The sequence below is a fragment of the Pyrenophora tritici-repentis genome, chromosome 1 (assembly GCF_003171515.1).
Source record: "Pyrenophora tritici-repentis strain M4 chromosome 1, whole genome shotgun sequence".
In the NCBI taxonomy this organism is placed as follows: domain Eukaryota; kingdom Fungi; phylum Ascomycota; class Dothideomycetes; order Pleosporales; family Pleosporaceae; genus Pyrenophora; species Pyrenophora tritici-repentis.
In genome coordinates this window covers 5569712-5595478 of record NC_089390.1, presented here as the reverse complement: position 1 = coordinate 5595478, position 25767 = coordinate 5569712, and the positions used below count along the sequence as shown (strand labels likewise).

The following is a 25767-nucleotide window of genomic DNA, read 5'->3' as shown; positions in this document are numbered from 1 at the left end:
TGCATATAATAACAACTGGATGAGAGACTTGATCAAGCCATGTATGCCATCTCTGAATTCATTTCATTACACACAATTAAGATTTTTTACACATCGCATTAGCCAAGACGGTATCCATTCGCGCCAACTCCTGAAATGCCCCCAATCCCCTAAACCCTTTAATCATCAAACCCCCAGTAAACCCCTTCCCTCATCTCATGCAAGCCCTCAATCCGCTTATATACCCAGTCCTCACACTCGAATAACTTCACACCCGGCTCCAAATCACCCGCGCAAGGATAAGAACACTCGCATTCCAATGGCTCGTCGTTGTTGTTCTTGTTCCTACGCGCCCGCTCCTCCATACCCTGAATCTCGGCAGTGTGGTCCTCGTTCTTGTCGTTGAATACGTGTTCCCAGTAGACCTTTGAGGATGTCTTGATACAACCCGATGTGGTGACCGTGATGGGCCTGCTGGTGATGAGTGTACGAAGTGTGTCGAAGGCCAGGGTGAAGAAGAGGTCGATCCATTTCTTCTGGCAGGAGTGTTCGAGGGGGGAACATTCTATCGTAGATGACTACAAAAGGGCATTTTGCGCTGGGGTGTTTGGGCGAGATGAAGCGGAAGTCCAGAGTGGCGAGGTTCCTGAAATTTTGGAGAGCGGAGAAGGATACGAAAGTAGTTCGAGTGCGGGCGAAAGGGTCCTCTTTCTTGGGCACGTAACCAATGAAGGCAAAGTATTGCGCGGCAGTCATTTCCAGTTGGACTTTTCGCAGAAACTTTGGGTCTGGGGGGGAAGTTTACGGCTGCCCTGAAGATGCGGTTGACGGATGTGTGGGGGCCGGTGCGGAGGCCGCGGAGGAAGCTGAAGCGCTTTGTTGTATCGCGCATGGCGACCTCCCTGGCTTCTTGGTGGATCTGCTTGTTAACACGCAAGATGGAGAGGTTTGGGCTTTCGATATCTGGGTCGCGGGTGATACCAAAGCGGTTGCTGTCGCCGATACTCAGACCACTGCCCAGGGTGAGTCTGTCCTTGTAATGCCATCTGGCCGCGATTCGATCGGGTACCACGACGGGCCCCAGGCTTTGAAGACAGATATTCGCACGCAACTCTGCAGGGAGATCAAGGAACCGAAACGTCTGACCGGTACTATTCCACCACAGATACTGCTCGCCGTACTGCTCCTCAGAAGACGGCATAGCCCATGTACCATTGTCATCATCGCCGCAGTAGGTAAATCTGAGCCAATCAACTGCCCTCTCTTGTCGTACGTGATTGTTTGTCAGACCAAACTGAACAATGACTATGTTTTCGACAACGACGGCGTCGCCAGGACGGATTAGAACAGCGACGACGCGCTCAGATTCGTTGCCTCGTAGCGGTTCGAACAATTTGAACAACTTGTCCTTCATGCCAGCCATCTCAGCGGCGCGTATCGAGTGCAAGTCTTCCACATCATCTGCGTTGACCTGAGTGACTATAAGGAGTTCTTCTTGTTGCATGTAGAGGTGACTATGACGGTCTAGGAAATGGAAGTTGCGCTTGCGCTCTTGCTGAATGAAGTCGTGAAGGGCGGCGATGATGGATTCCGTCTGTGCCTGTGCCATTATGGGTTCTGCCTGTGTCTGCGCCATTATGGCTGTCGTTGTCGAAGTAAGGCTGACGCTTGGGTGTGGTCAAACAGCGCTGAAGTATGGTGGCGGACGTTTGGTTAAATAGTGCACGGGTGAGAGTGAAAAGGACATGAAGGTTGTCCTAATCAAAATCGGTGTGTTTGTTTGGGGTTACGTGCCCGCGATGGTTGCACAGGACATGCGTCATCGAGTGCGCTAGTCCATGTTTGGACTAGCACAACACACACAATGTGAAAGCTCAAGTAAAGGCAGCTAACTACTCAGCGCTCACCAAGCTGCGATTGTTCACGAAATCACGAGACCAGCAATAAACGGTATGAAGATAGTGTCATGAATTGGTCGCCAACGCTATGCAACTGCTACTCATAATCGTAAGAGAAGTGCCTCACTGAGGACTTTGATATATACATGTTTCTCGTAATCACCATTCCAGCATCTCGTACACTCTAGTCTATTTTTCTCCTAGCCATCACCCCAAGTGTTTTGTAATGTCTATCATAATTTTACACCCACTCTATTCATCTACGCATATGACTCTGCGGAGCAAGTGAACGGACTCCTGACAGCGCCAGAGTTGTACTGGGTAATAATGTCCTCTACCGATGCGTATGTTCCGGCGCCCAAGACGACCAGACCGATGATGAAGACGATAGCGTTGACGATGCTGAGTGTAATGTTTTTGGCGGAAGAGTTCCACTTGCCCTCCTTGACGAGCTGGAACCAAAAGAGAGCGGGCCAGTAAAAGGTGAAGCCCGAAATGAAGAGCGAGGAGATGAGGCCGAGAAGAGCGTTGAAGAAGGGAATGGCCTCGGCAATGATCCATCCAATGACGGTAGTAATAGTGATGAGTCCAATCCAAACTCCCCAACCGCGGACGTCCTTGACAAAGCGAATGGGCGAGTTGGCGAAGACGCGGTCCATAATGTACCTGCATACTACGGTGCCGTTGATGGATCCAGAGATGAAGATGACGGGCATGGCGACACCAAAGGCAACACGAGAAACGGTGTGGCCGGCAGAGAGAAGAGCGGGCGACTTGACTTCCTGGCCGACAAAGGCGTAGATGAGAGCTCCAGTGAGGGTGTAGATGAAGATTTCAATCAGACCAAGAGCCCAGATGGACTTGACGTAATCCTTAGGGGTGTGCATCTCCGACATGAAGGAGAATTGGCACACGGCAAAGGAGTAGGCGAAGATGATGTTTGTGGTTGCGAGGAATGCCTGGTAAAAGGTCGTGTCAGGCTTGGGCCATGCGGACCAGTTGACTGCGCTAAGGCCACCAGGGGCGTCGTGTGCCTGGATACCAGTTGCGATGATGGTGATCAAGATGGCGGCAATGACACTGATGAAATCAATGTATCCCAACCAGGCAAAGTCGTGGAACGTAGGTGGGAGGGCGAGAACCAAGAGGATAATCATGGAGATGATACCCCAGACGAGCGCGCAGGTAGCGTAGTTGCCGATAATGTTGATAAAGGCAATGGTTCCGGTAAGTGCGTGAGATCCAACAAGGAGAATCAAGAACAGGGCAAACATGACACCGGTGAGTTCAGCTCCGAATTTGCCCCAGATGAGTTCGACAGCGTCCGAGTAATGGGAAACATGCGGGTAGCGCATCTTGACCTGACCGACAACGTACGAGGTGTAGATGGCGACGAGACCAAGACCAATGCACATGATGGTACCGGGAACCATACCCAGGGTCGCAAACGCGCTAGGAATTGAGAGAGAGCCTAGCGCAATGGCCTCGACGATGAGGCAGATTGTGAGCTGCTTCCATCCGAGACGGTGGAACTTTTCGGATCCTTCCTGGACAGTGGCCGTCTTGTCAACGGGCGCAAGTTCAGGGTCGCTCTTCTTGCCGTCAGACGACAAGTCGTCGAGGCGGTAGTTGGGCGGGTTAGTGTATTGGGTAGCGTTGACGCCAGTGTTGACGCCATATTGGGCGTTGCCCGTGTAAGGTGCTTCTTGCATCTTGGGATAAAAAGGATATGGCAAGAAGAGAGGGATGGATAAAGACAAAAAGGTGGGCACTGCGAGTTTTTGGTAGTGGACGCTTGCTGATGGGGCTAGCTAGTCGTCTTGACTGAAACGAGTAGTCGCAGTGTAGGTCTTGGATCCAGTCGAGAAAGTCGGAGTGGCCGGGTTGGCGCGAGATGCGTGTGACGTATTACCGTGGGGACGGGTACGGTAGGGTGAATGCAGCACACGCACTGAGATGTACTCGAGAAGACATTTCAATGGCGGCATCAAAACAGTCTTATATTAGAGGGCTTATCTCTCTGCACCCGCAAACGTGTGTAATAGAATATTCCAAACGGCGATTCCCCCGCGCGCTCCCAAGATGGCGGAAGACCGATGTTGACCGACGCCCTATGCTGGACCATGTTAGCAGTTTGTCGGCTCGAGCGCTCGTACGGTACCAAGGTTGGGTGCGTGCGATGCCTGGGGATGCCTCTCAGTGGCGGTGGTTGCAGTGTGATCCACATAGCGCGTCGCAGTTGACGTAAAATTTTCACCTTTTTACGTGTCCGAGCAGCGTACCTTGGGACGTGCCACGGATTCCTTGCCTTGGTGACATCGCCCCGTTTCTCAATGACTGACATCACCGTCAAACGTCGCGCTACAGTGCGGACATGGGGAAAGTCGACCAGCATCAGAGACAGGTCATGCGCAGTGACGAGCAACAGTCGACAGCGGCGCTGGTTAGGCGACGTAGGTGGTAGGGCTGCCTCGGGTGGCTGCGCAGCCGCGGATCAAGCCTTCTGATATGCGCCGTCCCGGCTCTCGGCGGGGCTTGTCCACCTTTTACCCAAACCGGAAATGCTGCAAACTCTGACCAGCCCGATCCTTGCCGCTCGCCTGTCCCAAGACGGCAATGCACGACATGAGCTTCGGTGAATTACATCTCCTCGCAGCGAGTCGCGTGACGACCGCTTATCTTGCACTGCGAGGGTCTTGTGGAGTGCATTGCCGAACCAAGCGCCCACCAATCATCCATCTGGTCAAAATAGATTGCGTGCATGGGCAGAGACGTCTACCCCAGACTATACCGAGCCTCACAAGCAATGCCAAAATGTCACTTGAATTGTCCAAGAATTGAGCCAAGAAGCCTTGTAGTCATGGAAAATATCGCAACCACTGCCGAACATGTCACTCACGCCTTGTGTCTCCACCACCTCGACCCATCCATTCCAACTACAACGCCAAACTACTGCCGTTGTCCAAAGGCATAGTCTAGCCCATTCATGCAGCCGTCTTTAGAAACTCTTCCACTACATGCGGGTCCTTTTCGACCTCGGGGCCGCCTCGCTTCCTCCTACTCTCCCACGTCTCTTCCAGATGGGCCTCTTTAACCGTGGACCCTGGAGAGAAGACGTACACACGATGCTCACCTGATCCGTCAGCTGGAGTAATCATGCAAGTCTGCCCATCGACTTACAGTTCTTGAAAGCAGTCCCCAGCATGGGATCCTCCACGTCCCAGTCCTCTGTCAAAAAGTGCGCAAATGCACCATGGGTCACGATGATGACCTACCAATTAGCCTACCATTACCCCATGCCCAATACATGGAATCAACCTACCTGCGCCTCGGGCCGTTGATAAAGCCAATTCCTCAACTCTGCTGCCCGCTTCGAAATGGCCGTCTTCTCGTACGCCCAATAGCCTTGCTGCAAACACGTCTTAGTAAGCATGCATACTGACATCATGTCGGGAGATCGACCAACCTTTGAGTTCCAGCCTTCGGTCACGGCCGAAGCATCAACCTTGCCAACATCAAAGTCAAGCTCGCCTGGAGTGAACAAGTCGGGCAGAAACTTGTGCACGTCGGCGCCGATATCTGCAATGCCAACGTCGCAAGCAATGTTGGACACCTCTTGCAACGCTGGTAGCAACGCGAACGACACTTCTTGGCGTGATAGCACAGGCCCAAAACTCAACGCTGCAGTCTGAATCGTGCGGCGCAGTGGAGACGCGAAAACCACGTCAATCTCGTCGTGGTGAGCAAAAGCTGAACGCAGCGTGGCACATTGCTCCTTGCCCTTGGCTGTCAAAACGGCATCGCGGATGGTGTAGTCACGCTACAATGTGTTAGCTCATTTCCTAGTAGAAGCCCTAGTGACATACAGTTGCGTTGTGCTCTCCCTGCGCGTGGCGCACGAGATGAACCTTGGGCGGCATTTTGGTGTTGTTGATATCAATTATGGATTTCCGCAATGCGAGGCTTGTTGGTGGGGCGGCGGTTGAGTCACCAGGGTCCGTAGTTATCGCACGCTGCGGCGAAATTCTAGAAAAAACCAAACCTGGTCGATTCCTCGCACTTGTGTAGATCTCTTTTAAAAGCCGCAACGGGACGGAGAGATTTGCGGCCCTCTTTTTCCGTAGTTACCTGAACATGCTTATCTTTGCAACTGCAACTGCAACTGTTTTTTGGTGGTTACAAGTTTGCCGATAGCGTCCCTTGAAGCTATACGAGTCATGAATGCAGCCTCGTCGCAAAAGACGAATACACTATTCCAGGGAAGAGTCGTGATATCGACCAGGTGCTCTGGGACCGCCCGCATGAACTTCCAGCCTCGCACCTCTTTCCTCGTCGCGCTATCTGCATCTCTGGCCGTCGCTATAAACGCTCACCACCCATGTTCCGCGCCTAGAATCTCGGCAGGATGCGAGATAGATCATCAGGTTTGAAACCAGGTGCGTGGGGGAACCCATTCTGCGTGAATTCCAACAGGCCAGATATCCCACTACGGAACCATTGCCGGTCATCCCAAAGACGAGCATTGCGAATTGTCGGGTTGTCGGCGTATTGTCAATACTTGCGGTGACCTTTTCCGACTAGCGCCATTTCCCGGCTCGCGCGTCTTGCCAAGCTGAGTTGCGTCGTCGTCTTCATCAACGTGCTCGCTGTAGTACATCTATACGTTCCATCTCATGACACTCCGAACTCTCCTCTCCTCAATCATGCTGATGCAGCGATGAGCAGGCGATGGTGAAGTAGTCATGTTATTTGCACCTCTTGTCATTGCCTGATACATGGTATCCTCTCCAACCTCTGATCTTGCCGCGTACGCTCGCGGACACCAAAGAATCGTTTGAACTCAATGCGCTTCTGTTGTGTTCAATCGGAGCTTTGAAACATGAGCGTCTTTGCCATGAATGCGACAAGAGAGCGACAGTGTTGGATTTAACAAGGCACTACATGTATTGTGCGTAAAGAGTCGGTCAGGTGATGCACTTGGGTGCCCCGCGAATAGTAAAGGTCAACAAGCCATCATGGCACATGTCCATTGCAAACATCATGAAAGTAGTCTTCTGTCCTGGATGCATCTTACGATCGTGAAGACCGATGCAGTTTCCAGCCAAGCTCCGCATCGGATCCGCAAAACCCCGCAGCACTAGCGCGAGCAAGCATCCTTCACTGACCAGCCGAGTCGATATCCCCGAGTCGAGATGATGTCTTCCATTTTCTCAAACACATCAACATGGCAAACGAGGAACCCACCGTACTCATCATTGGCGCTGGTACCTTTGGTACCTCGACTGCGTACCATCTCGCCAAGCAATACAAGGATCCGTCGCGTGTAACCATCATCGACCGCTGGGATCACAGTTCGCCTCTTGAAGAAAAGCAAGCGGCAGCCATTGACACGAATCGCATCATTCGAACCGACTATGAATCTCACTTGTACTGCGACCTCGCCAACGAAGCCATTCATTTCTGGTTCTGGAGTATAGCGGTCCAAGGCCATTTCCACAAGACAGGATGGATCGTGCTAGATGACAAAGAAGGCGGATTCGGTGATGCAGTAAAGAAGACGTTTATTGAGCGCGGGGGAGACTACACGCGCAGTGTTCCCCCAGAACAACTGCAGGAATACGCCGTAACCCGCGGCATCCAAACCGAGCACCTAGGCCAAGGCTACTTCAACCCCGAGGCAGGCTGGTGTGACGCAGAGCGCGCAACCCAAAGTTTCATCAAAGTAGCCCTAGAACTAGGCGTCCAACGAGTCACGGGACAAGTCCAACAGCTCCTTCTCAACACCAACAAATCCAGTCTCACAGGCGTCAAACTACATGACGGCCGCATCCTCAGCGCTGACAAAATCGTCCTAGCAGCCGGAGCCTGGACAAGCTCTCTCCTCTCCCCCCTCGAAGAAACCCTAAATTTCAACCAACAAGACCGCATAGAACGCCAAATCACAGCCGTAGGCCGGCTGTCCGCCTACTACACCCTCAGCCCCCAGGAAACCCAACAACACATCGAATCCAACCTCCCCGTCGTCGTCATCGGCGGTAAAGTAGACATCATCCCACCATCTCAGCCAAACCGCACGCTGAAAATCAATGATTTGAAAACTGAGGTTGTGAATAGTGTTGTTACGCCTTCTGGCCACCGTATCACTGTACCCGCGAAGAGGCATCAAGCCGATATCCCCGCGAGGCTTAAGCGAGAGAGCAGTAGAATCATGCAGGATGCGATGCCTCAGTGGACGAGCGGGAGAACGCCGACGAGGTGGCGTGTGTGCTATGATGCTGTTACACCAACGGAAGATTGGCTGTTGTGTAGGCATCCGCATTCAGCCCTCAGTAACCTCTTCCTCGCTGTGGGTGGGAGTTTTCACTCGTACAAGTACGTTTTATGCCTCCTCCGCTGTTTTTCTTCAGCTCTGGCTTCCTGCACTGTACTTTTACTGACGGAAATAGGTTTCTGCCCGTGGCGGGCGCGTACATGTGCAATGTACTCCAAGGTAAGAGTAATGGGAAGGAGAAGGATGAGGCGTGGAAGTGGAAGAGCAAGGAGGAGTTGCAGAGGCGCCAGGGGAAGGAGTTTGGTGATAGTCCGCGGAAGGGGGTGAGGAGGGAGTTGAGCGAATTTGAGGAGGGGACTGGGTCTAAGCTGTAGTGGCGGGCGATTTTGCGAATATGGTGGGCGTGGGGTAGACGGGATGTCTGTAAAGGGGTAGATGACATTTTTGGCCAATTCGTGGTACTGTGCAATGCGCATTTCAGCTGTCTTGCTCTGCTTAGTTTTAGGAAATGGGTTTGTTGCTGCACTAGTCACTATATTCTTCCTTGACCGAGTTTCCTCCTGTTTAATGTCTTCCTCGTCAGACTTCTCTTCTCTCTCCTCACAACTCATCGCCCACTTCCGTAACACTTCCGCAAGCAGTCCCATAGCCTTATCTCTTTCATCCCCTTCCACGATAGGTTTTTTGTTGTTCCCCTCCACTAATCCCACTCTACATGTATTAATGCTCTCAAATTCGCCTTAGTCTCGTGTTCGGAGCCGTTACCTTAAAAGTTTCCTCGTGAATATCTTCCATCAGGCAATTGAGGTCCCTCACGACTGCCCATGGCAAGAACGAGTACCTAACCTGCTTGATTTCGATACCTCGGCGTCAATCGCTCGCCAATTATTGCAGCGTAGCTGTCAGCGAAACAGCGACATCAATGCCCAATGTACGACATTGTTATCGTCTGAGAGGCTTGAATTCGGGGAGACTGTAAATGTACTGCTCTACCTGCGTGCAAACTTGCTCATTGGGACTACCGCCCTGAGACTCTACAATCTCTTTGATGTGGTTGAGCACTTTGAAGTCGCCGTCGAGGAGGTATCTGGTTGTAGTCTTGACCCTGATTTCGACATTTTCGGGGTCTGGGTGCTTGTTGTGCGTCTTGTTGACAAGGAACCGGGCAAACTGTTGCTTGATCGGAGAAGAAGTGATTATTTGCTCGGGGAGTCCCAGAAAATAGTTTCATGTGCAATGTTCGTGTTCAGATATGTGCCACATCAGGACGCTGTGGCTGCCTGGCTTGCTACTCGTCCGCAATCAACCTACCACGTGACCCGATCATTGCCCCTCTTTAGTTTGGCTAGACATTCTTCCTTCGAGGTATTTAATGCTCTCGTCTTTACTGCAATCATCAAGACAGGCAAACGTGTGTTTAATATCAACGCGAGTGAATGATCCCTGCAAGACCCTCCTCACAGGGTCCCTGGGAGCCTGCTCAACACGTGATTTACTTCCACGCTAGTATATATCGCTGCCTCTTTTCCATTACCCCAACACGACAGGCCAGCCTAATCGACCAAACCATACCCCACCTCACCACCAAACTTACCTCCACCACCAACAAAAATGTCTACCTCAGATACGCGCGCTGCCACATCCACATCTCACATTGATGAAGGCTCCATGGCACCCACAACAGGCAAAGAAATCATAACCGTGCCCAACGACGTCCGCGTCTCCGCTAATCCCTTCGACGACTTTGTCGTTGTTCATACCGCCGAGACAGCACTTTTCGAGGTACGTCGCCCCCAATTCCACATCTATGCCCACCACCCTACCTAGATAAGCTCCAAGCTAACCCACCACCAATAGACTATGCGCATCCCTGCACTGATGAACCTCTACACCCGCATCCTCATGACTACCACTAACCTCACCCTCGACGAAACCATTGACACTGTGCAAGCAATAACCGATGGCCTCACCACTCTGCACCTATGTTCCGACATCCTCAACAAGCCCTCCCACCCACGCGACCTACTGTTCTACATATGGGGCCTAGGTCCAGCATTGATCGCGAGTTTCAGCAAAACTCTCAGCATCATCTTCGAAACGAACGATTGGACAGTGTTTGAGCGCGAGGCGCTGGAGAAGGGTGATTTTGAGATTTCGCCTGTTGTTTGGGCGGTCATGCTGGGGCCGAGGGGTTTGGTGAAAGAGTTGGTCAAAGGAAGGAGAGGAGCGGAGGCGGTGTTGGGGGCTGAAGAGGAGTGGATCGAAGTGAAGGAGGGAGATGAGGGGTTTGAGAAGAGCAGGGAGGCTCTGAGGTGGTTTGCGCGGGAGTTGGTGAAGGCAGTTGAGGAGGTCGGCAGGATAGAGGGAGAGTAAGAGGATTAGATAGAAGGGGATATTGGGAACACGGGTGGTGCATGTCTTTCAATGCTTCTGTGTTAGCGATGTGGAGTGAACCATATCTGATTCAAAAATGTCTCGGTATGGAAAAGCAGGATACGAAGGCCAAACCCAATCATTCCAATCCTTCATTCCTCTCTTTTCTCTACAAGATGCTTCTATCTTCCTCATTGAACAGAAAAACTTGCTACTAGTCACCCGAAGGACCTAGCAGTTTCCACTTCAGCCCTTCTCTACAAACGACACATAAGGTCACAACATAAAACACTGCTCTTTTCCCCCCTAATTCACCTATCCCCCTCCTCCTTGCAACAAAAAATGGATTCCATAGCCCTCAATCTAGAAACCGCAAAGCATATCCTCGAAAAGCACTGCCTTGATATCCCTAAATTCAATCCCGAACATACCTCCAAACTTACCTCCCTCACAAATTCCCTCTACACCATTCACAAAATCTCTGAAACCTGGCTGTCTCAACGCATCTTTTCACCTGCCACCAGCTCAGGCATCATCGACCAGCTCACCATGCTCCCTCTGACCGAACAACGCCTTTTCTGCGACCTGCTGCAGAAATTCAACGGCACCGTACCATGGACTCAAGATGAAGGCAGCAATTCAAAGGAACATCAGCTCGTCTGGATATTCAGAATGAATTCTGAAGCGTTGAACGAGGGAATGAAAGGGTAGGGTGACTTTGAAAACGCGGTTAATGTCACACGGAATACCTGGCGTAGGACAAAGCAGATGAGTAGTATTGACATGACACCAGAGATGTTGGCGCTCGGTACTTTCTTCGACAAACTGAAGGAGTGGGATGCAGGTGTTATGAGATACACTGCGCCGCTGGACAAGATGAGCGACGACGACATTCATCGCGCGTGTGCGTTATATTTCTTCGATGGCATACCGAGCCATGCACGCATGGATATTGATGTACTGGAACGTGGGTTTGCTGTCATTGGGAAAACATCAAACATGTGGGATCAACGCCCCAATGCATGGTGGTTCCACAAGGAGTGCGTTACGGCCATCCTCCGTGAGAATGACGAGAAAGGTAACGGAGAAACGGATGCGTTGTTTCTGCTGTTCAAGCGACTATTTCCCGATGTGGACTGGGCAGGTCGCGATAGGAAGGCTATGCAGGATGGAGATATCCAGTTTTCTCGTACGGCGAGGGCGTTGATGGTTAGCCCGACGAGGTATTTGAAAGCGTTTCGCGATGGAGAGAACATAGAAGATGTTTTGGCAGAGAAAGAGCGAGAGACTAGGTGTTCGCGGGAGTGTGATGGGAAGACTCCGGTTGAGTTGAAGAAGCTCTGTGAGTGGCTTCGTGAACCGAAACAAAAGATGACGTGATAACATATAAGCACGGGGACTGGAACGCCGAGATAGTGTAGCGTAAAATATTCATTGCCATCATCCACTTATGCCTTAACCTTAACTACAACCTTTCCAAAGTGTCCTCCACTGAACAAATACTTGAGTGCCTGATCTGCCTCCTCAAACTTCCACACACGGTCTACGACTGGCCTGATTTTCTTCTCGTCGTAAAACTTGAGCATCCTCTCAAGTTCAGATCGAGGCCCGTTCAAGATGCCCTTTAGCGTGACGTTCCTCTTCAAGCAAAGTAGGTTCGTGTTTGTTCTGTCGCCAGCCTCATCTTGCTTGCCGGAGAGATATCCAATACAAGAGATCAAACCGCCGAAACGTACGCAGTCAAAAGACTTGCGTAGGGTTTGCGCGCCGCCGACTTCGATGATGATGTCGGCGCCTTCGTCGGCAGTGGCGGACAGAACCTTGGCTTCCCAGTCAGGGTTCTTGCGGTAGTTGATGGTCGTCTTTGCGCCTAGCTTGGTTGCGCGCTCAAGTTTCTCATCGGAAGAGGATGTGACGATAGCATCGGCGCCTGCTGCGGTAGCAATCTGAGCGGCACAAATGCTGACACCACCAGTGCCTTGACAAACAACCGTCTCACCCTGACCAATGATTTCGCCCTTGGGGCGCATGCAGTTCAGACTCATCCAGGCCGTCATGGCTGCAATGGGTAGGCAAGCTGCTTCATCGTCGGTCATGTAATCTGGAACCTTGACAACACCGTAATTGGGGAAGACGCGGTATTGTGTCATTACACCGGGAGCAGGACCTCCGAGGCCACTTGCAACATCGGATCCTTTGACTTGACCGCTCAAATGAGTTGGTGCAAAGGTGCTAATGACGCGATCGCCTTCTTTGAGACGAAAGGCGGGGTTCTTGAAAGGATCAGAGGAATTCTCAGAGGTTGGGCCGACTGCCACTACTACACCGCACATGTCGCTGCACGGCACAATAGCGGGGGGATGATCGACCGAGGCGTGGTGGTTGTATTGACCCATGGCCACTATATCACGTGATTAGTCTAGTTCCTGGTTTCTTTGGTTTTCTCGGATTCACAAACCCTCGGTATCCCTGTAATTCAAGCTGACAGAATGAACTTCCACCAGTACTTCGTCTTCACCCGGAGTGGGACAGTCCGCCTCGCTCATTCTCAGCTTATCGAGACCGTCTTGGCCCGTGAGCCATTGCTTGATCTTTTGTGGAGGCGTCATCTCGCAGGCTGATCGTGGAAGCAGAGTCACAAGCTTTAGGAACCCCAAATCTCAAAGTGGCAGTCGGATCCTTTGGTGTACTTGTACTAGTATTCTTGCGCTGAGTAAACAATCCAGAAATTTCGCTCAACCAGTCTCGGCGATCCTGGGAAAAGGGAGGGGTAGGCATCTCGGCGTCTACCTAGGTCCTTATATAGCGGCTCGTGATTTGCAATGCCGCAAAGAATAGAATCACGGTGGATCTTTACAGGTGCAAGCGGCCAGAAACTTGCCGAAATGTGTGGGGATAAGCATTATTTCTATTAGTCGACAGGCTGACGATAGGGTGCTCACGGGTGTGTGAAGACGTCTTCTTGTCCGACGTCACTGGCCGTGTTCGCCCGTCAGCCGAGGTGGGAGGGTGTTGTCGGAACACGTTGGCCGACGCTGGCCTGCAACACCAAGATTTACATCGCGACGTGCACATCCACGTGCAAATGTGCATGAGTGATTTATTCATCAGACGTTGATCCTTTGCACTTCACCTGACCAAAAAGCCGCATCCCGCTTTCTGGGACACCGGATGCTAGCGCGACCTAGTTGAGTAGCTGCAAACCTTGCGACTCACGGTTGGATGCGCAAATGCTGCTACTGCAAAAACGATAAGCTTTCATGCCCTGAAACTGCGACAGATGGTTCCAGGGTTGTCCGATGGATGACGATGAGAAGTACAATGCGTCATATCTCCAGCGGAAGCCATCCGGCAGCCCCGGAATGATCAACGTCTGGGGTTGCGACCTGGAACATGAGGAAAGTCCGATGATTTAAATAATGTACGATCGATATAGTTGGTTGATCAATATATTGAAACTGGCAAGGCTCGTGCGGCGGAAGCATGATACTCCCGCTGCCACGCGACATTCCGTGGTAGTGCGTGTGATGGTACCATGGAAGACATGACGACACTCTCTCGGTCGATATAAACGCGGCGCGTTTCTCTATAATAAAAGCCATATTTTTCGCCAACTGCACTTCATCTTCACACACCATCTCACACTCACAACCACAACCACAACCACACACCAACGCACAAAATGGACAGCCCACGCAGTTGCGGAAGTCAGGAAGCCTTCCCACCGCCGCTTCCCAACCATCTCAGCCCCGAGTACTCGCCAGCCCTCACCATGATGCAGCAGTTCCACGCAGACTTGCTCCGCATGGATGAAGAACACCTTCAGCACCGTGATCAACGCACATGCGAGATCCCCACCCCATTTCCCGACGACGACCAAGTCCAAGGCCATGGCTTCTACACTAAGATGCGGACCTGGTGCCAAAGACGATTCTCCCGACAAAGCCGCGCTAGCGACGCCTCGGCATCATGAAAAGCAAAAACGATGCCGTAATGCAGGTACCAGCCTTGCATCATCGCCGCTATCATCTGTCATAATTTCCGGCCCGCTGAACCAACGCCGACACTATACGACGTGAGCCCGGGGTTTCACAACGTTTGACACGACGCCATCCACATACACACGTCATGTAATCTCGGCAACAGTCACTAGTACACATACCTTTTGCTGGCACCCACGATATCGGGACAGCCTGTATTTATCGACGATCTGGACGACGCTGGCCAGTATCGATTCGGTGCTCACACAAGATCCAAACGGCAGTGCACATACAGCCAGACTGTGTTGATGTTGCCCCCATCTTGTAGCCCTAGGAACGTGTGGTCGCTCCAGTTATGGCTCGGGACATGGGATACTTTCCTAAGAAAAACCGAAAAATGCTTCTGGAAACCTCTATTCAACTGAACAGAAATGAGAAAAGAACACCAACACACGAGACGAGACGATGGAGAGAACGAGGCGTAGATCTAAGAAGATCCGCCGACTTTGGATCATGGGCTTACCTGACACTGTACCTTTTTTAATAATTCAAGATTTCTTTCATGATACAAATGAGAAGCTGAAAGACGTGAACAATGGAAGCAGGTTTTGATGCTCGAACGTAGCTGTTCCCCCGCTCGTTCTCAACATCTGGCTGCCACTTAGCTAAATCGACTAGGGGGGAGATGCAAAGAACCGTTGTACTTCAATATGCGAGAGTTCGAGCAATGGACGAGCGCGGTGGACGAGCGCGCAAAGAGTAACGACATCGCGACGCCGGCAGCAGGTTAGTCTGGTGCTTTATCGATAACGAACCCAAGATAGGACTAGCGCACGACGCTAGTGGCCACGTGCTGACTGACATACAGTTCGTGATTTTAAAACCTCACCTCACCCTTCTCTACATCCATCGCTTATTGAGGGTATATCCCAAAGAGCATAGCTTCTTGTATTTCAATGTTGGTATTATGTTACCTATCTCAACTTTCTATTCTCCTCTTTTCTTTTCTTTCCATTCATCGCTGATATAACAACTGGAGCGACCCATCTCAGCAACCTCAGTCTGTATCAAAAGGGGAAAATACGTACCAAAAGAGATGGCGCCCGGAATGCTACATTGGTGCATTGTAATCCTTAAGGGCTCGACTCCGCATTATGTCGATGCAAAGTGAAGAGCGCGCACACCTCCAGGATATGCACCTACCTCAGTCTGTGTCAAGAGGAAATCATCCACAAAAAGAGATGGCGCTCTTCACGCTGCACCGGTGGACTGGATCTCGGGTCTCTTAGGATCCACTTGCGTATTGTGTCGATACAACGCGCTCACGCGTCCAGTACCCGCGAGCGCGCGCCCCTGAAGATGCGCGCGTCCTACTCGTTGCGGGAAATACCTCTTGGACCCTGAGAGTGGCGATCCCGCTCTTATCAGGCTGGTGGCGATGGCTTTTGACTCACAGCGGCCGCGTCTATCAAAGCAAACATTGATCATGCGGATCGACGCGTCTCCAGGGTGTCGGCGGGTGCTCCCGTCGCGTCGTCGCGGGATCGTCATAGTGCGAAATCGGGGGCGCAGGCAGACAGCACGATTATTTCACTGCGTGACAGCTGCATCACATGTCAAAAGTGTCAGCGTCCAATCATGACTAGGCTATTATGGCCACGCGCAAAGCCGGTTGCTACTCCACGAATAGGATTGCAAGAGTTGGAAGATATCTTTAATTTCCCTACAAGATCATTTCCTTGTTGAGCAGGTTTTTTGTGCGCGCAACGAGACAACAGCATTGTTTTCTAACGCCTTTGTCCATTTGTGGCATTGTCAATCTTGCTTGTCTTCCACTAGCCGCGGGTCTTTGTTGCTCGCCACTATCCCCTCTCAAACAATGCCCAGGTGCGCCATCCGTGAGACCCTGAGAGCACACCGTCGTCAAAACGCCCTTTTCTCACGACGCGTCGTTGCCCAGTGACCACGTGGGGAATAGCTCACCCACAGATACTTAAAACACCCCTCCCCAATCCCCTCCAAATATTCTCCAAAACAAACAACACGCGCTCTGCACTCAACTGAGATACATTATCGATTGCAAACAGCACCAGCACTCACTCAAGACATTTGCTAAGAGCTCTACGCGCAACACCACCCCACTGGCTTATCATACCAGTCCAATTCTCTTCAACCCGATCAATCACATTTCTTCTACCAACACTACCATGTCTAAGCGTTCCCCTGACCAGTCCCTCTCCGAGGAGATGAACGTCGCCAAGAAGCAAAAAATAACAGGTACTGCCAACGAAGCCGACGCTGCACCCGCGTTGGGGCCAGAGAACGAGAGCCTCGAAGCTGACGAGAACCCCGTAGTAACTCAACCCGAGACAGTTACAGTCGAGGTCGACGAGATCGTTGCTCCAAGCACCAACAAGGCGGCAAAGACCACAAAGAAGACGATGAACAAGGTGACAAATCCGAAGGCCAAGCCCAAGGTTGTCAAACCTACATTGAAGCCTCCTGTCGGCGACGGCTTTTCTGAGTACGCTTATGACGCCACTGTCCCTGAGCCTAACGAGTTCTGGGGGGTCAAGCCTCTTCCTGGTGATCGTCGTCCCCACCCCGACCAGCCTTCTGCCCGTGAGAGCAATGGTCAGACAAACCCTCCCATGTGGGAGGAGCGAGGTTACCGGTACAAGCGAGGCTCTCGCCACGTCAAGTACTTCGGCCCGATCGCTCCGGATAATGTTGACAGCCTGGAGCCCACACTGGACCAGGAAGAACTACTCGTTGTCAAGGTTATCGATATGCGGCCTAAGAGCAACAAGGATCAGTCACCGAAGCGTACCCCGGCCATCTACTGTTATGGCAAAGTTCCTCGGGACTGGGACAACATGCAGGCGATCAAGGCCTTAAACGACCGTCGGTACCAGTCGATTGACCGTATGACCATGGATGCGCCATGGACTCGCATTGAGCGTGAGTACCTGGCTTCATTGCTAGCAGAGAACCCAGACGCGTCCATCTGGGAGTTGACCGAGCTTCACAACGATAGGTTTATGAACAAAGACTTTGCGACGGAGACTGGCTTTGGCTTTGCAAATCTGTCTGTTGGTCGGACTGTCGAGAGCGTGCGGTATGAGTATTGCACCTACAAGCCCTTCTACGACAAGGGCGAGGCTCCTAAGATGATCCGCTGGCGTGGCGATCCTTCGATTGAAGCTCGCAACATCAAGAAGGCTGGACGTTTCGAGAAGTTCGGCCCGCCGAGCCGGATGCTCCAGATGGCTTACGATGCTGCCCACACTGGTGAGGATGAATCTGGTGACGATTCTCCTCAAGAGTCTTCCGAGGCGCAGCCCACCGAAAAGGGCAAGCGTAAGCGCGGCGCCGAGGATGACGTTCAAGATGACGGCCCTTCAAAGAAGACTAAGATTATCCGATTTGTTGAGACGAATCCTTTCGAGGGCCAAGAGAAGCTTGGTGACGAGGAGGAGATGCTTCTCCAGTTGGCTGGTGCTTACGAGGAGGAATTCATGGAATCTGTGCCGAAGAGAAATGATGCTCAGATCTCCCTTGCGAAGGCTCTTTTCTCAGTCTCTGAATCATTGCTGACAACTCCCCCGGCTACCCCCGTGGTCCCATCCATGCCAGTGGACAAAGGCAAAGATAATGCCATCGAAAAACGTAAGCAAAACACTGACACGCTGGAACCGGAGACTTCTGCTAACAAGTCTACCCAGCGCGCATCATCCGTCGAGCACACTCCTGCTGAGACCACCGAGGAGGTTGAGAAGTCTGTTGTCCAAGAGACATCAGTCGAAAAGGTCGTTGAGAAGAAGGTTGTCTCGGCGCCGACTCCTATCCAGGCTAAGCCTTACTTTACGACCCGTGCAGGGCGGAATATATTCATTGACGACAATTATGACGACGATGATGAGGATGAGGAGCTTTGATATCTTGATGGTTAATATTTGTTTTCTTTTTTTCTTTTTTCCAACGCGATAGAAGCAGACTCCGCAACAATCAATCGATTGACATGATTGATTCCTATATAGGTTAAAGAATTACTTCATTAGGCAGCCTTTAACCTAGATAGGAATCAATCATGCCGATCCGATTGATTGTTGCGGAGTCTGGATAGAAGGACGAGGAAACTTCTCCATCTCTTCGCCACATCGCATAGCATAGGAGCATAGCGTTTTGCCTTCAGATCTGAGCAGCAATGTCGTTGATTTGCATAGCCACTTGTTTGGATAATACAAAAAATGTCAAAAGCTCATATAATGTCTTTGCTATATATGCGATTAGTGATGTGATTAGCGTTTATGATGCAACGCTTCTTATATAAAGGTCTTGTTTCCTCCATTGTCATGTGAACTTTCGATTATTTGCTACGAGCCAAGCTCTTGCCAAGTCACAGAAGTCACAGAAGCTGCTTGAAGGCTAAAGAACAGATGACGTGGTACGATAGTCTAGACAACAACACAGGTGTTATACTTGTTGCTTCTGTGCCCATTGTAATCACAGTCTTATTACCAAGGCTCAGTTTATAGAATATTGCGAGACTAAAAGTGAAAGTGTGATTTGCAATGAGGCAAGCCAGTGGTGGTTGTTTTTGAATATAAATACGGGAGAGTGTAGCAAAGCATTTTTTTCATGAAGGTATATAAGTGACATTCATGCTTGGTAGCTGACTTTCACACCGCGGTATCGTTGTAGCTGTAATATTACTGTTTTCTATCTACCTATCGAATCATTGTACTGTAGGTCCTTTGGGGGCAACGGTTCATCATCGTACCAGCTTTACGTTTACCTTTTCTGTGATGACTATACCTACTTTGATTGTATTCCCCACTGTCATGTGCGATGAGGGAGGAGGCTTTCAATTTGAAATAGTGGTCGAGTTGTAGCGGTGATCTTATCTATCATGTTTAGTGGCGGAGTTCTGCTGTAATGTATCACAGACACATAGTAAAATTAGGTAGCACGATATTTCTCAAGATGGTCCTCAGTGCATCAGCAGACATGCCACCCGGTTTTGCCATCTCGTCCGCGATCCAAGATCCGCCCGTTTCAAAGTTGCACCTAACGATAGACTTCCTGCTGATGGTATCTTCGGCGTCTTGGGGAAATCCTCGATAATTATACCAGCTACATTTGATCTGTTCGGTCCACGCCGGCGCGTGGACTGCATGCAATGCTTCAATGTCCAACTCAAATAAGAGCTGGACGCATGCAACCCATTTCAGTTCTTGAAAGATGGCGAAACCAAGCTCTGTACTGGATAAATCTTCCAAGACGAGGGTGAAGGCGTCGTGAGGCATGCCTTGTGAAGCCAAGGCTTTTGCTTCCACAAGCCAAGATGTGATGCTGGAAATGGCATGTGGGATATCGCGTGGATTGTTGGTGTAGTCTTTGTTTGGAGGCCAGAGCTCAGCATATAGTTGATATCTCGATTTGAACCATTGGCATTGGAATGCGCACTTTGAGAGGTCAATACGGCGTTCGATACGAAGCTGGGGTTTTTCGAGACAGAATGAAATCAAGCCCTGTGCATGGCATTGTGGATGCGCAACAGAGGGTTGATTCTCCACGATGATTATTCTACGCAGACGCGATCGCGCTTCTATCGGCATGCTGTGCAGAAACCTGATAGTACCCGCAGCAGCGGAGAAGCAATATTTGGAGTCTCGATTCTTCGGGGGTTTGCCCTTGGAATGGAAGCAGGTTACCATGTTCCTCTCGTGATTCTTTTGTCCCTCTGAAACTGTGTGATGACTAGGGACCACCCAAGGTATGAGATCTGTCTTCGACATTGTGTTCAACATCTCTAAAATTTTCTCATCGAGTGGAGGCGACCATTCTAGAATCAGACGGAGTGCATGTCGCATAAAGTATGTTTGGAGTGATGGCGCCTCTCCGCACCGTTGACCAAGTAGAGGAGAGGGACAACGATCTCGAAGAATACAGTTCAGAAGTCGGCGAAATTGGGGGTGATGGTACAACAGCTTGTCTTGGACATTATCGGTAATGTAGCGGCGCAATATCATAAGTAGCATCTCTTCAGCTTGTCGTCGAGCGAAGAACTGCCACCCAAAATCGTTCGGCCATGTGTAGTGTCGCTCATGTGCTTGGATGGGTTTGAAAGTACAAGTCTTGTTTCGAAATGCATAGTCGTACATTTCGTGATGAATAATCCTGCACAATAGTGCAAACGCCAGATATACTGATGTGCTATCGGGTTGCTTGAGCTTACCTGCTTCGTCATCGTAAATGTACGTCTTTTTTCCAAGAAGCTCGTCGTAAATCATGTTGCGTAGTTCCCGCGGTAGAAGCGTAATGTGTGCCTGGGAAAACATGGCTGCCACTAAAGTCTTGTGCGCGTTGGCTACGTAGGTATGTAGTTGTTGAACAAGTTTCGAACGTGTGCAGCATCGATCTTGTACGGGTATCCAAATATAGGCAGCAGCCTGCCTCGTGATCTACTAATGACGGTCCGACGGTGCAGTGTGGCAAACTTAGGCATAAATAGTTCGGTATCCACCGAGACGAAGAATACAAGACATTCGTCACTGATATATCGAGGCAGCGTATGCTGTTTCCGGGTATCTGATAGGGTACTTCAATTTTGGGATCCATGGTACCTAGAGATGCTAGTTAATCAGCGGTAAGGTATGTAAGCGACCCAACCTGTTGCTCGGTTGAAATCGACTCGGATTTCTAGCGCTAAGCCTAGCGGACCCTCGGAACTATGGGAAACCCATCTACACGCTACTCATATCTTTCCTTCCCGAATTCTATGATTTTTTCTCCTCAAATACTCTTGCACCACCAATGACGCTCAACATCTGAACCTTCCATAAGATCAAAATGGCCACTACGCCTCCTTCCAGTCTCCTGGACCTTCCCAGAGAAATCCGAAATACGATTTACGAATTTTATCTCACAAGAAAATGTGGGTACGTATATCGCATGCCCCAGCGGAGGTTTACGGGTGCCGATGGTCGGCCGGTTGACCTCGCCCTCACCCTAACCTGCAAACAAATTGCAAACGAGCTCGAGGGCCTTCCCTTCAGCTTGGACAAGTTGATCTTCATGACATGGCTTCCCATCCGCGGTCCCGATTGCGAAACGGCCATCTGTCAGGAACTTTACTTTTCCAAATACGAATACGACCAGCAAGGTGTCTCCAAGCACGCCGCGTCGCGCTTCACAAAAGCGGTGGAAACCATTACCGATCGGGATCGCCCTGAGTTTGCGCCATATGTACAATATTCCAGAAGCCTCTCTCCATTTGTAGACTACCATACAGGTGATTACTCCCTGGACCCTCCTAGATGTATACCGCGGAGCGGTGAAGCACATTCCCTCTTGCGTTGTTTCATCACATCAGCTTTGAGGCATTGCTCTCTGGATCCCTCGTTTATCTCTTATTTAGAAAATGTTTTATATCGGGATTCAGATTTTCACACTAAGTTCATCGACTGGTTAAGGGTTCAAATCGATCCGTGGGCAATACCGAAAGACAACTGTAAGTGGGTAATGGCTCCACATGACATTAGAGACCGGTTTTATGGGCCAGAGAGATATATAGGCAGAGATATCGAGACGTTAGACCTCACCCTAACACACCGCTACTCTGCAGCCGCAGTAGCGATAACTTTCCTAGGTTCGTGCTCATCAAATCAAGAACGAAACATTCGTCACATGTTCTTGACGAAGACCTTGTTGCAATAGCGCATCCCGCATCACACGCACAAGGCCTAATACCCTATTGCCAAAAGAACCCCAAGATGCGCATCGAAAAGAGAGTCGACATGTGGCGCAACCTACTCCAGGGAGGTGCAACACCCTTTCACTATGGAGCTAGGCAAGATGACCTAGAATCCAAGTATGTTACGGACGCAGTCGGAGACTGCGTCATAGAAGCCAATGCTCTCTCATCCCTCAGAATGCCTAAGGATGTCTTCACATTGGTTCTGGACGGGGGCGAGACTCGGAACGGACATCTGAGGTATTCAAGATCGTCCACAGGGACTGTGCCTGGCAAATGGCATTCGACATCTCTCTTACACGCTCGTACTTCCAAATCCTAACTGAGATGTCACAATGGCTACATTGCTTCTGTGGCTTCTGTGGCTTCTGTGGCTTCTGTGGCTTCTGTGGCTTCTGTGGCTTCAGAGGTCTCCCCAAGGCCATTGCAGACATGTCTCAGGGAAATTCGATCGTCAAATGCAACTTCGACACTGAAGGAATCGGGGACGAGCAAAAAATCGTGGAGCTAGTTCAAGTGACGAAAAGATTCTTTTCGTAATCGGAGATATGGTTGGTGTGATTATGAGCCTACAATGTTTCGACCTGCATTGCGCCTGCCTTGTTGGCGGCTAACTTATTCTGCCGAGATTTTTGAACGCAATCCTCAAAGACCCCGAATTTGACACGGGTCGTGGGAGTGCTCTCATACGCGTTCCGAGGGTAGGAGAATGATGGTAAAAGGCTGTTCTTGAATGGAACAACGGACTGCGCCCATCCAACAATCAACCTGTCCCTTATCTCATGGCCTTCACTTTCCCACGTTAGAGTACGCCCCATCCACACCATACAAAGTCCTCTCTCCACATATCCTTCCCTATCCCACCCCTTAAAATGCCTCAAAAAGGCAAACTGCAGGTGTTTTAGGAGGAGGTGTACAGATGTTAACTCAAAAGCTTTTCCGGTTGATATGAAGGAATGGGAATGGGAATAGGGCTAGCAGAAGGCTGGTGGTTCTCCTCGATCGCAAATTTGCTTTGCTGCGTCGATGTAATCATTTGAAGAATCCTGGATGCGGTAATCTTGAGGAGTATGGGTTTTAGGTTATACTGTCTCCTGTTCGTGACTTGTATATGTAGTTTGTATACTGCTGCTGCTGCTACCACCTCTATGCTACCTAGGTAGCTTGAGATTATCTCGAATTGCTCAGCTGCAAAGCATCGCACGCAACTCTTTTATGCTGTTACTCATGATTTCGTCGTACTGATAGTATTTGTATTGTGAATATCAAGATTCTAGAAAGATGTCAAAGCAATGCCAATCACGTGACTGCGCGACGAGACGCGACTGACCAATTTTCCCCGCATCACCACGACATCGCACCGCCGACATGGCGAAATTATCCGCACCAGCCTCTAATTCGAAACCCGCATCACCTCACAAGGGCTCAGATGGACATGGAAGTCAATCCACGGCGCTTGAAGCTGTAGGCAGCCGTCCACGACGCGCGCAACGGCGTCCTACGAAAGAAACGTCGTATGAACTCACGAATCATGCCAAGGCGTATCTCGAGGGCGGTCAATGTATGCGATGATAGTTCGATTACGGGAAGAAGCTTATATTGACTGCAGATGTCAGCGGGTACGATTTTCTGTATAGCCTCCTCGCCGTGGGTACCAGCATTTCTACTCCCGCCCAACCGTATATGGGATGCCTCGCACCGCCCGCCTACATCGCCTTTGCCTCATCTCTTATCGCTGATCCGAAATTTACGACGAAGGCGGAGTCACAAGACGAACAGAAAGGTCCCAATTCCGCCCTGAGGTACCTACAATGCGTCTGTGCCACAATAGACGGCCCTGCGTATCCCACAATACGAGAAGCATTTGCCTTTCCCGAGGAACGTACTAGAAGACGCGCTCCGGGATATAGAGGTGCAGGTATTCATTCTCCTGGCGATAACAGCGATGTGGATCGCATAGTAGGTGAAGCTGCCAATGAAAAGAGTCTTTGGTATCTGGCAGACGACTTTTGGCATATTGTTGGATGGGCGTTCAACTGTTCAGTAGCACACAAGAAACGGTGGAGTCGATGGAAGCTATGGCTGTCCAACATGCTGGAATTTATCGACGCCGACTGGCAAGTCTGCGTCAGGCAGAGCAAGACTGAAGATGGCAATGACGATGCAGTACTTCAACAGAGTCTCCTATGGTACTATGTTGTCGGCGATGAATCCGTCCCTACGAATCGCACAAGACGACGACGAATAGTAAAGGCCATACTCGCCACGGCGACACCAGAATCCCTCAAAGAATACCCAGAGATTTGGCAAAGAGAGACGGCCGAGCATAACAAGAAGAACGACAATAAGCGCGTGGGTAAAGTCAGTTTTGAGACTGGCGAGACGGCGGATTACAATAGCGACGAAGAGATGCAAGATGCCCCAGACGTCGACGACGGCGAAGGTGCGTCAGATACGCCTTTGGATGACGATGAGATGGAGAACATACACGAGGCAGTGGGGCAGTTGGGCGGACACGACGCGATTGAATTGCGACATCGTCTCATAGCAATAGTATGTGGTCATCGCATTCGAACAGACAATTGTTAACAATAACCAGCTCGCCCAAATAGCCCAGGCCCTGCCAAAACACTTCACGCCTCTATTCGATCTGTGCGACAACCTATTGGAAGACTTCAATGCGCTACCCACAATCACGTTCCAGGTATTGCTGTCAACCATGAAGATGCCGGACACCGTCCAAATAGCCTTCCTCGCCAATCTTCTCAATCCCATGATAACAGGAAAGCCGCCCAATCTCTTCTTAGTCGAACCGACACAGGAACATTTTGAGGAAAAACTTCTTTCGCTCAAGGCGACAACACAGAGTTTCGCTACAAACGCCAAGATATCACTCATTTTAGAGCAAATGGTCATGCACATGATGTCACGAGACGCCCTCGTGCCCACTCCCCCCTTGCGCAAAGCCATGGAAACCGGGATAAAAGCACGAGAAAGCGTACATGGCATCAAGAGGGGAAACGCAGGCGAAGAGGAGCAGGCCAACGTGTTGATGCAAGCGTGCTCCGAGAGATTGTTGGGTCTAATGGAGATCTTGGAAATGACAAAGGGTCAGATGTCAAAATCTACAAAGGGAAAGAGTAGAGTTGATGTCAAGGAAGCAGCGTTGCTGTCTTTTGGTTCTGGGTCGTCGCTTTCGCCTGCTCCGAATAGCGAGTCGGAGCCGGAAGACTGATTTTCTTAGGACTAGGACACACGTTGACACGGGGGAATGGGAGCGCAGAGGGTAGTTTGAATAGACATGAGATAAGTGGATGATGCGTGGGAATGCCGCTCGCTGTATACCCAAGAAATCATCGCTGTCGCATTTTTCCATCGCGTCTCGACCTCCGGAGCTTGTTTATTCCTACACGGTTCAATGGTCCATTGATCTGGTAATCTTGGTAGAATCCTTTTCTAGTTTGTTGAGATTTCTCGACCCGTGTTGCGGGTTTGATGAATGTAATC

At 50.6% G+C, this 25767-nt stretch overlaps 12 protein-coding genes across 12 annotated transcripts; 7 read left to right on the top strand and 5 right to left on the bottom strand.

Moving 5' to 3' along the window:
* Nucleotides 1–158: 158 nt before the first annotated feature.
* PtrM4_021900 (uncharacterized protein) lies at nucleotides 159–1615 on the bottom strand (the record flags this gene model as incomplete). Its single annotated transcript, XM_066103480.1, has 2 exons — nucleotides 159–515; nucleotides 785–1615. 2 exons carry the CDS (start codon nucleotides 1613–1615, stop codon nucleotides 159–161), a joined length of 1188 nt encoding a protein of 395 aa, XP_065965682.1.
* Nucleotides 1616–2137: 522 nt separating this feature from the next.
* Nucleotides 2138–3589, bottom strand: PtrM4_021890 (SdaC, Amino acid permease; the record flags this gene model as incomplete). Its single annotated transcript, XM_001932008.2, has 1 exon — nucleotides 2138–3589. The coding sequence occupies one exon, from the start codon at nucleotides 3587–3589 to the stop codon at nucleotides 2138–2140; it is 1452 nt and encodes a 483-aa protein (XP_001932043.1).
* Nucleotides 3590–4861: 1272 nt separating this feature from the next.
* PtrM4_021880 (phosphoglycerate mutase family protein) lies at nucleotides 4862–5797 on the bottom strand (the record flags this gene model as incomplete). Its single annotated transcript, XM_066103479.1, has 4 exons — nucleotides 4862–5010; nucleotides 5058–5148; nucleotides 5200–5697; nucleotides 5744–5797. The coding sequence occupies 4 exons, from the start codon at nucleotides 5795–5797 to the stop codon at nucleotides 4862–4864; spliced, it is 792 nt and encodes a 263-aa protein (XP_065965681.1).
* A 1304-nt stretch (nucleotides 5798–7101) lies between these two features.
* PtrM4_021870 (DadA, Glycine-D-amino acid oxidase (deaminating)) lies at nucleotides 7102–8475 on the top strand (the record flags this gene model as incomplete). The annotated part of the gene is made up of 2 exons (XM_066103478.1): nucleotides 7102–8249; nucleotides 8469–8475. 2 exons carry the CDS (start codon nucleotides 7102–7104, stop codon nucleotides 8473–8475), a joined length of 1155 nt encoding a protein of 384 aa, XP_065965680.1.
* A 1284-nt stretch (nucleotides 8476–9759) lies between these two features.
* PtrM4_021860 (DUF1421 multi-domain protein) lies at nucleotides 9760–10521 on the top strand (the record flags this gene model as incomplete). The annotated part of the gene is made up of 2 exons (XM_001932005.1): nucleotides 9760–9930; nucleotides 10006–10521. The coding sequence occupies 2 exons, from the start codon at nucleotides 9760–9762 to the stop codon at nucleotides 10519–10521; spliced, it is 687 nt and encodes a 228-aa protein (XP_001932040.1).
* A 342-nt stretch (nucleotides 10522–10863) lies between these two features.
* On the top strand, nucleotides 10864–11901 carry PtrM4_021850 (uncharacterized protein; the record flags this gene model as incomplete). The annotated part of the gene is made up of 2 exons (XM_001932004.2): nucleotides 10864–11228; nucleotides 11280–11901. The coding sequence occupies 2 exons, from the start codon at nucleotides 10864–10866 to the stop codon at nucleotides 11899–11901; spliced, it is 987 nt and encodes a 328-aa protein (XP_001932039.2).
* Nucleotides 11902–11969: 68 nt separating this feature from the next.
* PtrM4_021840 (Qor, NADPH:quinone reductase and related Zn-dependent oxidoreductase) lies at nucleotides 11970–13130 on the bottom strand (the record flags this gene model as incomplete). Its single annotated transcript, XM_001932003.2, has 2 exons — nucleotides 11970–12922; nucleotides 12980–13130. The coding sequence occupies 2 exons, from the start codon at nucleotides 13128–13130 to the stop codon at nucleotides 11970–11972; spliced, it is 1104 nt and encodes a 367-aa protein (XP_001932038.1).
* Nucleotides 13131–13820: 690 nt separating this feature from the next.
* On the top strand, nucleotides 13821–13937 carry PtrM4_021830 (uncharacterized protein; the record flags this gene model as incomplete). The annotated part of the gene is made up of 1 exon (XM_066103477.1): nucleotides 13821–13937. The coding sequence occupies one exon, from the start codon at nucleotides 13821–13823 to the stop codon at nucleotides 13935–13937; it is 117 nt and encodes a 38-aa protein (XP_065965679.1).
* Nucleotides 13938–16708: 2771 nt separating this feature from the next.
* Nucleotides 16709–18439, top strand: PtrM4_021820 (uncharacterized protein; the record flags this gene model as incomplete). Its single annotated transcript, XM_001932001.1, has 1 exon — nucleotides 16709–18439. One exon carries the CDS (start codon nucleotides 16709–16711, stop codon nucleotides 18437–18439), a length of 1731 nt encoding a protein of 576 aa, XP_001932036.1.
* A 1005-nt stretch (nucleotides 18440–19444) lies between these two features.
* PtrM4_021810 (uncharacterized protein) lies at nucleotides 19445–20845 on the bottom strand (the record flags this gene model as incomplete). Its single annotated transcript, XM_001932000.1, has 1 exon — nucleotides 19445–20845. The coding sequence occupies one exon, from the start codon at nucleotides 20843–20845 to the stop codon at nucleotides 19445–19447; it is 1401 nt and encodes a 466-aa protein (XP_001932035.1).
* Nucleotides 20846–21356: 511 nt separating this feature from the next.
* On the top strand, nucleotides 21357–21885 carry PtrM4_021800 (uncharacterized protein; the record flags this gene model as incomplete). The annotated part of the gene is made up of 2 exons (XM_066103476.1): nucleotides 21357–21752; nucleotides 21799–21885. 2 exons carry the CDS (start codon nucleotides 21357–21359, stop codon nucleotides 21883–21885), a joined length of 483 nt encoding a protein of 160 aa, XP_065965678.1.
* Nucleotides 21886–23628: 1743 nt separating this feature from the next.
* PtrM4_021790 (uncharacterized protein) lies at nucleotides 23629–25495 on the top strand (the record flags this gene model as incomplete). The annotated part of the gene is made up of 3 exons (XM_001931998.1): nucleotides 23629–23821; nucleotides 23870–24813; nucleotides 24860–25495. The coding sequence occupies 3 exons, from the start codon at nucleotides 23629–23631 to the stop codon at nucleotides 25493–25495; spliced, it is 1773 nt and encodes a 590-aa protein (XP_001932033.1).
* Nucleotides 25496–25767: the final 272 nt, after the last annotated feature.